Source organism: Dendrobates tinctorius, unplaced genomic scaffold (assembly GCF_039654945.1).
Source record: "Dendrobates tinctorius isolate UK_male_01 unplaced genomic scaffold, ASM3965494v1 ptg000075l, whole genome shotgun sequence".
NCBI classification, from domain to species: Eukaryota; Metazoa; Chordata; class Amphibia; order Anura; family Dendrobatidae; genus Dendrobates; species Dendrobates tinctorius.
The window spans coordinates 24238295-24252347 of NW_027361743.1; the positions used below are offsets into that span (position 1 = coordinate 24238295).

General features: G+C 40.1%; 1 protein-coding gene across 2 annotated transcripts in view; it reads right to left on the reverse strand.

Moving 5' to 3' along the window:
• The window catches only part of ARHGAP20 (Rho GTPase activating protein 20), a 158378-nt gene that overhangs the window by 72824 nt on the left and 71501 nt on the right, over positions 1 to 14053 (reverse strand). For both annotated transcript variants that reach the window (XM_073583103.1, XM_073583104.1), the window contains exon 3: positions 5185 to 5355. In XM_073583103.1, coding sequence (XP_073439204.1) covers positions 5185 to 5355 — 171 coding nt within the window. The remainder of the gene's footprint in view (positions 1 to 5184; positions 5356 to 14053) is intronic.

The following is a 14053-nucleotide window of genomic DNA, read 5'->3' on the forward strand; positions in this document are numbered from 1 at the left end:
TTCATATACAATTGGAAACACTTGATCCCGAGAGAAATTGCACTAATTGCAATAAAGCATATCGTATGCACAGCCTACTTCTTCTGCAGCACCACACTTTTCTCCTTTAGACCTCATTCACACATTGTTTGGTCAGTATTTATACCTCATTATTAGTAAGCTAAAACTTGGAGTAAAACAATCATAGGAAAAGTATATTAGAAACACGTCACCACTTCTGTATTTTGCTCACACTCATGGTTTTGGTTACAAATACTGAGGTAAAATACTGACCAAATACTGAATGTGTGAACGTGGCCTTATACACAGCCTCCACCTGCAGCGCCTCACTCTTCTCTATACACAGCCTCATACTGCAGCAGCACCTCACTTCTCTCATTTTCCCCTCACTCCTCATTTTCCCCCTCACTTTCCCCCCTCACTCCTGTCATTTCCCAATCACTCCACTATTTTCCCCTCACTCCTCTCATTTTCCACTCACACCTGTTCATTTTCACATCTCTCATTTTCCCCTCACTCCACTATTTTCCCCTCACTCCACTATTTTCCCTTACTCCTCTTATTTTCCCCTCACTCTTCATTTTCACCTCACACGTGCACAGCAACTTCCTGTTATGAGCACAGCGGTGTAATCCATGAGGCTCCTCCCTTTCCCTTGATGTCATGCCTCACAGGAGCAACTCCATTCTAGACATGACAGAAATAGATGAGGCCTGTGCCTGTCACGCACTGATACTCTGAAGACAGCGGCCCTGATTGTAGCTCACTGGGACGTCACAGTTGGTGAGTTTTGCAGGGTGGCTTTCGAGTTGAATGTGTCTCCGGCCATGTGCGCTAACAACGTGGGTTGCGTGTACGAAGCTTTGCGTGTAAAGTGAGTGTGGCTATGCGGAGCGGGTGGGGCTATGTGGAGTGGGCGTGACATGATACATACACACATACATACACTCAGCTTTATATATATATATATATATATATATTGAAATAAGTATTTGATCCCTTGCTGATTTTGTAGCTTTGCCCACTGACAAAGACATGAACAGCCTATAATTTTAAGGGTAGCTAATCTCAACATTGAGAGATAGAATATCAGAAATAAAATCCAGAAAATCACATTGTAAAAATTATATAAATTAGAAACCAAAATAGAGAAGGTTAGGGAATTACCACACATGCAAACCAAGCAACAGTCACAGATTACTCCTCCAACTCCCCTTCTCATATGAATTTTTCTCCCTCTATTAGCCATGCAGCAAATGCTTGCTCTGACAAGGATGTGTAACAGAGCCAAGATTATAAAGGGAAAAGGAGTGGCTAACCGAGCTCAGCTGTGAGCACAGAGATTTCCAACATGGCTAATTAACCCCTGTTCTGCCAGAAGAAATAAACATATTTAAATTGAGGGAGAAGTGCTTCTTCTCAGTGCCGATGTAGGAGCAATCAGACGCTGTGGTCTTCTGGCTCCACACTGTCGCGGTAACCCCATGACAGCGTACCTTTCTTTGAGGGGAGCCTAAACCTAATATTTATCAAATTTAGTCCTCCCGTCAGCCTTTGGCTGTTTTTAATTAGTGTAGGATTTACATTTGTAGCTTTTATCCCAGGAGAGGCATGTAGTGCATGATATCTAAACATGGAAATGTGGCTTTAGGCTGTGATTCTATGATGAGTATTTGGTTACTTTTTGATGTTGTAGAATTTCTGCACTAGTTAGTTAAATTAAGTTAGTTGCATTTATTTTTTTATTGTGGTTTTATCACATTTTTGACCCTGTGTTTTTTTTTCATTTTTTTCTATGTCATGTTTTAAATAAAACTTCTTTGCTGCTTATGCTTCCTGGTATTTTGCTTTGACAAAACTTTATTGATACAGTCATGTGCGTATGTCAGGCATTTTATACCTGTGGATTTCCCGCATCTAATGCAATTCTAGGGGTAAGAGAAATTGACATGTTGTAGAAACACACATTGCAAGTCATTTACACAGAGTAAATAAAACACGGTGAGCATGAGACTTCTATAAATCCCAACAACTTTGCTGGACCTGTAAGAAGCTGAAGAATGTTCTTCACTTGGGTGGATGTCGTAAACAGATTTTTCTTCAGTATGGAAAGGATTCTGCGATCATCCACCACTGTTATCTTCTGTGGGCGTCCAGGCCTTTTTGAGTTCCCAAGCTCACCAATGTGCTATTTTTATTGCAGAATGTACCAATCTCTAGATTTGGCCACTACTAACATTTCTGCTTTCTCTGATGGATTTCCTCTCCTTTTTTAGCCTAATGATGGTCTGTTTATCTTCCACTAAGAGCTTCTTTGACTGCATGTTGTGGGTTCACAGCAACAGCTTTCAAATGCAAATGCCACACCAGGAATCAGCTCCAGCTCTTTTACATGCTTAATTGATGATGGATTAATGAAGGAATAGCCCATACACCCCATTAAAGAGCTTTTGAGATAATTGTCCAATTACTCCAGTTAAGATGTAAATAGTATACCTCCAAATTAAACCTGAGCGTCTGCACTTTAAGCCCATATTGATTTTATAACTGTATCTTGAATATGTTTTGGTAAAAATCTAAAATACCAAAACTTGTGTCACTGTCCAAATATTTCTGGACCTAGATATATATACAATGTAGTGTTCCCTCTATTTTTTTGAGCATTATATATATACTAGATGGTGGCCCGATTCTAACGCATCGAGTATTCTAGAGTCTCTCTCTCTCTCCCCGCACCGCAGATCTCCCAACAGAGGCGTGCGTCGTTTGAATGCGCTGATTGGTCTCAGCCGGCCGGGCTCAACCAATCAGCGCCGTGGGATTTCCGTTACAGACAGACAGACAGTATTAGACAATTATATAGTATAGGTCCAGAATGCTGGACCTTAAAATGACATTTCCATGTTTATAAATTATCCGCTACTTTTATTGTATACAATGGACATACTACTATGTCACCTTGAAAAATGTCAAAATAAAACCTTGAAATACAAAATAGCAATAAATGTTCATGGTTCCTATCTTCTGATAATAACTTGCAAATATAATGACGTTTGTTCTATCAATGTAAAAAGAACAAAATATTTCTGTATCATTTTGGTTTGCAACAAAGCAGCCCAACAAGAGAACAGCGCATGCTGACGTTTCGCCGTTGCATTAGCGAAACCTAAAAAAACATGTCGGGAGAACACATAGAGAAATGGCTAGAATTGACATACTCAGCCCAATTCTTAGTACAGACTCTCCTCTGCTGGGGAAGGTAGTATCATGTTAATGGCAAGAACAGCCTGTTACTTCCTTCACCCACCAAGGTCATGTTTGTTATATCAGGTTTATAAATAGTGACCGAGTCAAACAGGAACATCACATCCTTTACCCACCAACATTCTTCAAGAATGACCATCAGGACGATAATCATATCGGAGTAACATGTCACAAGTCGTCACATATTGATCCCATCTCACTGTTTATGTAACAGTCATTATATTAGTGAGCCAGAATGGAAACATTTTATTGTTCATTTTCCTAATGATTCCTATTAGAAAAAAAAAATCACAGAGAAACAACATATCGACTTCCTGGAAAACAAATTCTTCTGCCATGGTTTACTCTTAGAAAAATAAGGGAAAGTCAAGTTGGCAGCGATGGAGGATGCCCTCCCCCTACGTAATCTTGTTGATGACCATCCGGGGACAACAATGGACTTTCATGGTCAGATTTTATTATACAGCTGCAGTCAGGATGGAGTTTTCCCTTTCAATTTGAAAAGTACAATATTTTTCATTTTGGTATATTATCATGTGTTTAGAGGGAGCAGAATTTTTCGGTATGGTGGTTGCCTGTACTCTTTTCCATTGCAGGGGTCACGTCTGTCTGTGTCCAAACCCATCAATTGCAGTGGGACTGGTTAACAACATCATTGTCTGAAAATGATCGACTGTTTAAATCAAGTTTTTAGGCTAAATGTATTTTTTAAAAACATTTTTGGCAAAAAAATTTTTTTTTAACATATCAAATTAAAAATAAATTAGAAATCCTGCATTTTTAACGCTGGTCACTGGGGCTGGGGCTATCGGACTCTTACTTCCTTGTCTTTCAGGAAATCCACGTACACATTGGAAGTGATTTGCTGACTTCAACCCTAACGTTTGTATTGAAGCACCTAATTAAATTAAATCATTGAGAAGTTGTGCTTGGTATTGTCCTGTATCCGATATGTTTATACGTGTGACATGTTAATCATACCTCTGATGATAATGACACTTCCGAGAAGTCTTCTTTAAAGATCAGGAAGTTTGAATGTGAAAATTACAAGGTTGACAAAACATTTTTAAAAAAACAGATTTAATACAAAAACTTGACTTAAAGGAGTTGTCCATAATAGGACAACCACTTCTTAAACTACAAGTTCGACCATGATAAAATAATAAAGCCTATATTTGTCTCCCGTACCGGTGCCAGTCCCGCGGTGTCGCCCTCTCTGGGGCTGTGATATGTGACACCTCGGCACCCAATCAGTGCTGTCTTCACTGTCTCCACCTTCGGACAAATTGAACAGGAAGAGGAAGTCAGAGATCAGCTGCAGCCCGGACTTCCTCTTCATGTTCAGTTTGTCCGAGGGCAGAGACAGTGACGCCAGCGTTGATTGGGTGCCGGGCATCACCTGTCATTCCACCGCATTACAGCCCCGGGACCGTGAGTTTCGACACTGCTGAAATGGAGTCGACACGGGCCAAAATACAATAGGTAATTTTGTATTCATAAATTAACTTAACATGTTGGAACGCAACATGTTGGAATTTGTTTTGTTTGCCACATCGTCAAAACGACACATGCGGAGGCATCTGCATACATCCGCATGACCTGCGTACCCAATGTTAAAGATAGGGTATGCAGGCCTCATGCAGAAGTATGTGACTGTAGGCGGAGCTTACCGTAGGAGGTGCGACAGTGGGCGGAGCTTCACGGAGGAAGTCCACAGCCCTCCGCAGCTCCTCCGTCCGCAAATGTGAGACTAGCCTTAGACTTAGAATTTAATAGGCAATATGAATTCCAATACCAATGTTTCCATAACACCAGCATAACCTTCGTCCTCTTTGGCACAGAGTGTCTTCAGTCTGTAGCCACACTTGACTTGCCTTTGAGAGAACCGTTAAATGAAGACCGTGACTGGGTTGTACTTACTTGGACTTAGCAATGATGAGGATGTCGGTGAAGAGGAAGAGATGGCGCTCCTGGGTCTGCAGACCGGTCTTCAGCTGAACATGACTATGCATTATAAATGATCGGCTGGGACAGACGAAAGCTTGAACAAGAGGACATGATTCAGGACTTACAGGTGAGAAACAGCTATCCCTGTAAGAACAAAGGAAAACAGAATTAAATGACATGGTCCATGGACTTTCAGATAACTTGATCTCATTTGCTAGTTAAAACGAAAAATAGACATTCTTCTATTTAAAGAGAATCTGTCAGCAGGTTTTGCTATTTAAGCTAAGAGTACTCTAATATAGGGCACAAGAGCCTGATTTCAGGGATGTGTCACTTATTATGCTGTGAGTTGTTGCTTCAATACAATCAGTATTTTATCAGCAGGAGATTATCACTACATCTCATGTGCAGTGCAGTCAAGCTAATTTGTGTAACCCCGCCCCCTCTACCGATTGGCAACTTGGTAACAATTCCCAGTGTACACAGGAAGCTGCCAATTAGTGGTGTGGGCGGGGTTATACACAGATCAGAAGTCTTAGCTCTGCTACATCTACAGCAGACAAACAAAGATGCTATCAAAATTACACCAAGCAGCCCATTAAGTGACACATATTTGGAATCAGGCTTTCTAGCCCTATAATATGATGCTCTCAGATTATACAGTAAAAATCTTTTGACAGATTCCCTTTAAACAGTTGGGCAATAATTAATAGGGCAGCTACCTTTAGGAGGCACTAGAATGACAGTTCTCATCATGCTGGAGTAAAGCTATTTTTCACACTACTTTCCCAAGGAGCATTGCCCTCATGAATCCCAACACCCTGGATCTCAACAAGGAGAACGGTCACCTTCTGAATTCTCGGTGACCAGTCAGAGCACCTGAATACGTTGAACAGTTTGTGGAAAAGAATCAGACTTTCCTTTCTAAGATCAGACATCAATTTAAAGGCTTTAGACATATTCCACTTGAACGGGCACCGGTAGTATATTTTGGCGTGTAAAACAGAAAACAGCTACAGACTCATGTTGTGGAGGGACGATCTTGAACCGACAGCAGATGGTGCTGTGTTAAGTGTTACAGTTTGTTGATATCTTTAGTATATCACTACCACACAGTACAGTGGGACCTTTCCTTGTGTCAGTTCTTCTTGTAATCCTTCATGTTGTGACGATGAATAATGGTTGCTCTATGTTCCAATAAACCAGTTTATTTTCCAACAATATCTGAGTGCTGATGATTCTGCTGAAAGCTGAAATCTACAACACTATCCATCATGGAATTTATTCATCATCACATTGTAGTTTCCTTTTCATAAGAGAACCACAATGCCAGTGTGAACAGAGCCTTAACCCCTTAGAATACATCAACAGGATGAAGTGTTCATTTTACCGGTTGTTCAGTAAAAATACAGAAAAATGTAATAAATGTTAAAAATATTTTAGCTTTTAACTTGTACCTTTCCTTTACAAACAGGTGCCATATCAAGGACTGTGTAAATATTTCAAAGAAATCTGCTTCAAGGTGTGATGTGTATGAGTCACTGATGCCCATCTCCAGGAAAAACTCTCATATCTTATATATTTGGCCTAAAAATGATTTCTAAAAGCATGCAGGAACAAGAGCCAATATCAAAGCAGGTCTGTGCTTTGTAATCTGAGAGCCGCTTGATGTAGAGGCAGAGACCCTGATCGAGCGATGTATCGCTTACAGCAGCATTTAGAAGGCAGGGAGAGGGAGGGGGCTCCAACTCCTCTCCGATTGGTGCCCTCGCAACGTCATCGCGAGAGGCCGATCGTTGCCATGGTGTCGATGTCACCATGACGTCATCCGGGTCATCAGGTCGAGTTTGGTTAGATCAAGCTCCACTGCAGCATTGATAGTTTATAAGGCATAGCGATTCTCGTGCATTGCAATGCTTTTTAAAGTGATCAGACTGCAAAAAGTGAAAGTCCCAAAGAAGGACTAAGTAAAATAGTAAAAAAAAAAGTAAACAAATTGTAAAAAAAAATAACAAAATAGAAAAAAATTATAAATAAAAATATATTTTTTTTTCATAAAAAAAGTTTTTTATACACCAGAAAAAAGTAAATAAAAGAAGAGGCCAAAAACAATGCCTTTTCATCATACCGCTGAAAAAAAGTGGAATAAAACGTGATCAAAAAGACGAATGTAAGAAAAAATGGTATAGCTAAAAACATCATCTTGTCCCCAAAAAACAAGCTGCCACAAAGCTCCGTCAGTGGAAAAATAAAAAGTTATAACTCTCAAAATAGAACGATGAAAAAAACATTTTTTTCACTAAAAGTTTTTATTGTGTAAAAGCGCAAAAATTAATAAAGAAATTACATAGATGTAGTATTGCTGTAACTGTACTAACCCAAAGAATAAAGCTGCCTTATCAATTTTACCACAAGTGGAACGGCATAAAAAAAAATCTCAAAAAACAATTCCAGAATTGCTGGTTTTTGTTCATTCTGCCTCCCAAAAATTGGAATAGAAAGCGATCAAAAAATGTCAAGTGCCTGAAAATGGTATAAATAAAATCGTCAACTCGTCAAAATCCTTACATGACTCTGTGAGCTGAAATATGGAAAAATTATAGTTCTGAAAAAAACATGTCTTTTAGTGTGTAACAGCAGTCAAGCATAAAAAATACATGAATCTGGTATCGTTGTAATTGCACCGACCAAAACAATAAAGTCATCTAATCAATAACACCGCACTAGGAACAGCGTAAAAAATAAATAAACGAATTCTTAACCTGCTGTTGATTTGTTCATACTGTCTCTTGAAGATTGCAGGATGGCTGGCTCACATTTATCCTGCACTCCATGCTGAGCGCTTACACCGTGTAAATCTCTGAAATACATGATTCAGATGGAACCCCCCAGCAGAAGATTCCCTATAATGAGGCAGAAGGAGTCATTTTGGACGCCGTATGGCCAATAATCCGGTAGTGTCCTTCTTTTTAGGCCTGCATAAAAGTGCCGTTGGCCATAGGTTTTTATACGTCTGAAAAGAAGGACACAGCTGAACAAAGGCCAGAGAGAGTCAAGAGTTACTCTGCTGCCTCATTGTAGTGAATGGATCCCTTTGTGGTATCATCTGCATCATGTAATTCAGAGATTTAGATGAAAACCCGATATAAGTGCTCATTGTAGAGCGCCGGATAAATGTGATCCGAAACATTATGTAAAATGTTTCCAATAAAAGATTCAACTCAATCCACAAAAAAAGCAAGTCCCCACTCAGGTCTGTCATCTGTTAAAGGAAATATAGGGGGTTTCCACATTACTGGCAGTAAAAAGGCTCTAGAATTGCGCTAAGGCTCCTCACCAGTAAAAGAAATCAGCAAATTCTCCACTCCCAAATCCAAATGCCCCCCTCCCTTCTGAGCCCCCAGTGTGTCTAAACTACATTTAGCTCCCACGTGTTTGGCATTTCTGTAGCGATGAGAGCCCACTTAATTTACGGGTGTGTGTCTCCAGAAGAATGAGCTTGGCATAATGTACTGGTCACTACAGCATACTGGTCACTACAGCGTACTGGGGACTACAATAGTAGATTTGCAATTTTTATTCACCTATATCCACTGCTGCGTGTTTCTGGAATTCACCCATGGAGTCAAAATCATCGCTACACTTGTAGATAAATCCCCAAAGGGGTATAATTTACAAAAGGGGGTAACTTGAGGGGGGTATTCTTCTAGCACTTAGGGGCTCTGTTTATGAAGTCTGCAAACTATTCTTGGAAAATCTGCGTTCCAGGATGCAAATAGCGCTCCGTCCCTCCCGAGCCTCGCCTTGTGGCTAAGCAGTACTGTACCACCACATCTGGGATATTTCTACATTCTGCAAAAATTGTGTGACAAATTATTGTGCCATTTTTACCGATTTCCCTGTGTGAAAATGTGAAATCTGGGGATAAAAATAATTTTTATGGTAAAAATGTAATTTTTTCAACACAGCCCAATGGTATAAAATTCTGTGACACACCCGTGGTGTCAATATAATCACTGCAACCCTAGATGAATTCATTGAGAGATATAGTTTGTAAAATGAGGTTACTTATAAGGAATCTACTGGCACCTCACGGGCTCTCACAGTGGGTCATGGCATCCACAAACCGTAACAGTAATGTCTGCACTAAAATATGGTTATCAGGTTCCTGACAGCGCTGGCGTACAGCCTCCGCTGAGCAGGGACTCACCTATACTGTAGGGGCCCCGGGGACTGAAATAGCTGGAAAGTACAGATGCACAGGACCTGAATGCTGAAGCTTTAGCAAGCAGGCACAGGACCTATGGTCATGTGACAGCAAGGGGGCGGGGCTTAGCATCCTGCTTTCAGAGATGGTAGAAAACTCAAAGTCGGGCAAAACGGAGGTTATACACAGTACGGGCAAACGAGGTACAGGAGGGATAAACAGACGGGAGGTCAGACAAAGCCAAAGGTCATACACAAGAGGGCGGTGCGGTACCAAAGAGACGAGCAGCGAGTAGTCGGGTCACAAGCAGAGAGTCATACACGAGAGAGAGGTGCGGTGCAAGAGGGGCAGGCAGAACTCGTAACAGGGACAGAACCAGATCACAACCAAACAAGCAACAAGTTATCAGGCACAAGGCACACGTATACAAGAGGTCAACTAACTCAGCCGAGGGCAGGAGTATAACTGACACCGGACCTAGGTCCAGTTAGCATTAAATAGCTGCCCTCTGCCAGAGAGAGGCAGCACAATTAACCCCCAGTCTGACCAGGATGGGCCAAAGCGAAATCCCGTCCTGGATCATGACAATGGTGCTTATTCACATTCTGAGTTTTTCAGTGTGCTTCAAAAGTATTTCCTGATTACATGTAGGGTATTGATGTACTTAGGAGAAATTGCTCAACAAACTGAGAGGTCCATTTTTTTCCTATTAGCCCTTATAAAAATTAAAATTTGGGGGCTAAAACAACATTTTAGCCGTAATCATGTAATTAATCTTTCTTCACCACCCAATGGTATATATTTCTGTGAAGCACATGTGGTGTGAACATGCTCACTAAACCCCTAGATTTATTCATTGGGGAGTGTAGTTTGTAAAGCAAGTTCACATATAGGGGGTTTCTGCTGTTCTGGCACCTCAGTGGTTCAAGGTTCCCACCACACATCCATATACATTACTTGAGACGTCTAGTTTCCAAAATGATGTCACTTGTGGGAGGTTTCCACTGTTTAGGCACATCAGGGACTCTCAAATGCGACATGGTGTCTGCTAATGGTTCCAACCAATTTTGTGTTCAAAAAGTCAAATGGTGCTCTTTCCCTTCCAAGCCCTGCCATGCTCTCAAACAGTAGTTTTCCCCCACATATAACGTATTGCCGTGCTCAGGAGAAATTGCACGACATATTTTGGGATCCATTTTCCCTGGTTACCCTGGTGAAAATAAAAAAATGGGTCTATAATAAAAAATTTTCCTTTCACGTTGTTTCAGTTCCTGTGAAGCAACCGAAGGGTTAATAAACTTCTTTAATGTGGATTTGAGCACTATGAGGGGTGCAGCTTTTGTAATGGTGTCAACTTTGAATATTTTCTGTCATATAGACCCCTCAAAGTCACTTTATATGTGATGTGGTCCCTCAAAAAAATGGTTTCGCAAATTTTGTGGTAAAAATTAGAAATTGCTGGTCAACTTTTAACTTCCTAACAACAAAAACATTATTTTCCAAAATGGTGCTGTTCTAAAGTAAACAAGAGGGAAATGTTATTTATTATCTATTTTGTGACATGCCTCTGTGATTTATGGGCGTAAAAATTAAAAGTTGAAAATTGCAAAATGTTAAAAATTTTTGCCAAGTTTCTGGTATTTTGACAAATGCAAGTCATATAAAATAAATTAACACTATCATGAAGTACAATATATCACGAAAAAACAAACTCAGAACTAGTGGGATCCGTTGAAGCGTTCCATACTTATTACCACATTAAGTGACATTGGTCAGAATTGTAAAATTTGGCCCCATCAGGAAGGTGAAAACAGGCTTTGGGGATGAAGAGGTTAAATTACATTGTCTTGTCAGGATGAGTGGACTCTAAAGATATCAAAATGCCATGAAAATCCACAATAGCCCAAAACGTAACTTACGATATGTTGGCAATGATGGGAATATATAATCAGAAAAATGGAGTTGTGTTCAGATTTCAAGACACCACACCAGTCATGTGTTTAGGTTGTGTCTGATATTGTGACTCAGTCCCATGCACTTACATGGGGCTGAGCTGATAGAGATACAGTCTGTGGACAAAATTTGCGCTGTTTTTCAATTTATACAGCCGATATACTGACAGATGGCATCTGTATCCAGTCGTGGCCTCCTATATACAGTTGTGCTCAACTGTTGTGTGTTACAGCAGAACAAAGTGAAGGTTCTGGAGTGGCCATCTCAGTCTCCAGACCTCAATATCATTGAGCCACTCTGGGGAGATCTCAGTTCATGCTATACAGCCCAGGAATTTACAGGAACTGGAGGCTTTTTTCCAAGAAGAGTGGGCAGCTTTACCATCTGAGAAAATAAAGAACCTCATCCACAACTACCACAAAAGACTTCAAGCTGTCATTGATGTTAGAGGGGGCAATACACGGTATTAAGAAATGGGGTATGTGAACTTTTGGTCAGGGTCATTTGGATGTTTTGGGTTGTCATTATGATTTAAAAAGAGAAAACACAGTAGAATGACAATAAATGGCTTCACCCAACCACTAACAATGAGTGGAGAAAGAGATTTGGTGTTATCTTTCATATTCTCAGAAAAAAGGCCAAGAAAGCAACAATTCTGCCGGGTTAGGTAAACTTTTGAGCACAATTGTATGTAGGGGCTACAAAACATAAGACTTGGAAGGAGATTGATAACATCTTATATACATTTACAGGAGGAATAACACAGGAAAATAGGTTCAAGAATTGTTATTTCATGGTGGATCCAAATATTTACTAAAATTGGGTAACATAAGTCATTTTAATTAAAAACATAAGGACAATGAACTCAGTAGTCATAAAATGGCCTTGGATGGTGTACGGTAAATGATGTGGTGACTAAGTTTGGCAAATTAATTCTGATTCCTTTTGACAAGACTGCACTTCATCCAGGACTGTGCTGTTGTTAGGTCGTATTCCTCATGAAAGATGATGCCTCAGACCGGAGCACAAAAGAAAAGGCTAAAGATACACAGTGTTATATAGGTATTATGGCACGTGATTAAGTACACAACTCTGTATATTCAATTAACATATGTTCAATCTTAATATTAAAATTCTGTTCATTTATAGGGATAAAAAAAAAAAGTTTTTTTTTTCAGAAGTAGCGCCGGACATGTCTTCAGGATAACTGTACAAGTGGTCAAAATTGTTGGTACCCCTCATTTAATGACGGAAAAACTCAACATGGTCACAGAAATAACTTGAATTTGACAAAAGAAATAATGGTTGAAAAGCAATGTCTGACTTTCATTTGTTCATTTTCATAGATTTCTTATTTATTATTACTTTTGTCAGATTCAAGTTATTTCTGTGACCATTGTGGGTTTTTCTGTCATTAAACGAAGGGTACCAACAATTTTGACCACGTGTGTATGTCTGGTATTGCAGCTTGACTTCATTCAAGCACAAGGGTTGAATTGCATTGCATTGCTTGTCTTATCTTACGGTCAACTGCCCAAAAAAATAATTACTAGAGAAATCTCTGTCATAATGAAAAACAGTCGCACTCAAAAAATCATATCTTAGTGAAGAAAAAGTGCAATAAATTCACCGCAGTCAGGTCAAATGAAGAAGACAAAGGTAACGTTTCGACCCTTGGGTCTTTTTCAAACCTTGCTCATATGGAAGGTCATGAAGAGAAATTGTGCGCAAATGGTACAAGAATCCCGTTAGGGGCTTGCGATACGCGTTGGGGTAAACAGCTGCGGTAGAGTGGAGTAGAGAAATCTCTGGGCAGACGATGAACTGGCAGGTAATGTGAATACAGCTCTGAAGTAAGATGCAGGCTGTAGCTGTAACTCAGGATCAGTAGAAGATCAGTAAACTATGTGCAAAGCTTTTTTTTTTTTTTACACTTTTATATAATATAAAATAGTTTTATACAGATTGTTATGCGGGCACTTTTCATGGCAGCCTGGCAGTTGTTAGTATGGCTTCCATGGACAGGCTTAGCACAAGTCACTCCATCTACCAGATCCTAGGGGTTGACCTGGCCTTTATCCTTCACAGGGATCTAGACTTACATCGGGGCCCCTGGGTTGGAGCTACAGAGTCAGCTGCTCGCTGGTGGAGCAAGTTGATGGCAAGAAGGATTTAATATCACGCAAGGAGGTCAAAGTCAGAGACAGAATCTTTAGGCAAGGGACTAATAAGAAAACAAGATGAGGTCAGAACAAGAAAAACGTGCAAACAAGGAGCAAAGAGAACAGAACCAGAATAGTATTCTCTATAACTGGCAATGGAAACTGACACTCAGGAGTTGATACAGAGAGCTGTCCTTTCCAGGACTACCAGCAGGCAAAAACACTAAAAAACTAGGAATTGTGTGTTATATTACGGAGCACGCCATTGTCACACTTTATCTGTTACAATTATAAAGCGCATCGTACGTACATTTGGAATATTGGTGCTCGCTACTTCTGTGCATAACCTGCGAAATGTCTGCAAAAGTGGACACAAAAGCCTAGAAGCCCCATCGCAATTACTTTATACACATATTATTGTTGCATGCCTATTGTTACAGGATCTATGTTTTTTACACACTTTTTGTTCCATTACTGTACGGTGCAGAATGTAATGAACCTGATTGTCTGGAGAGACTTC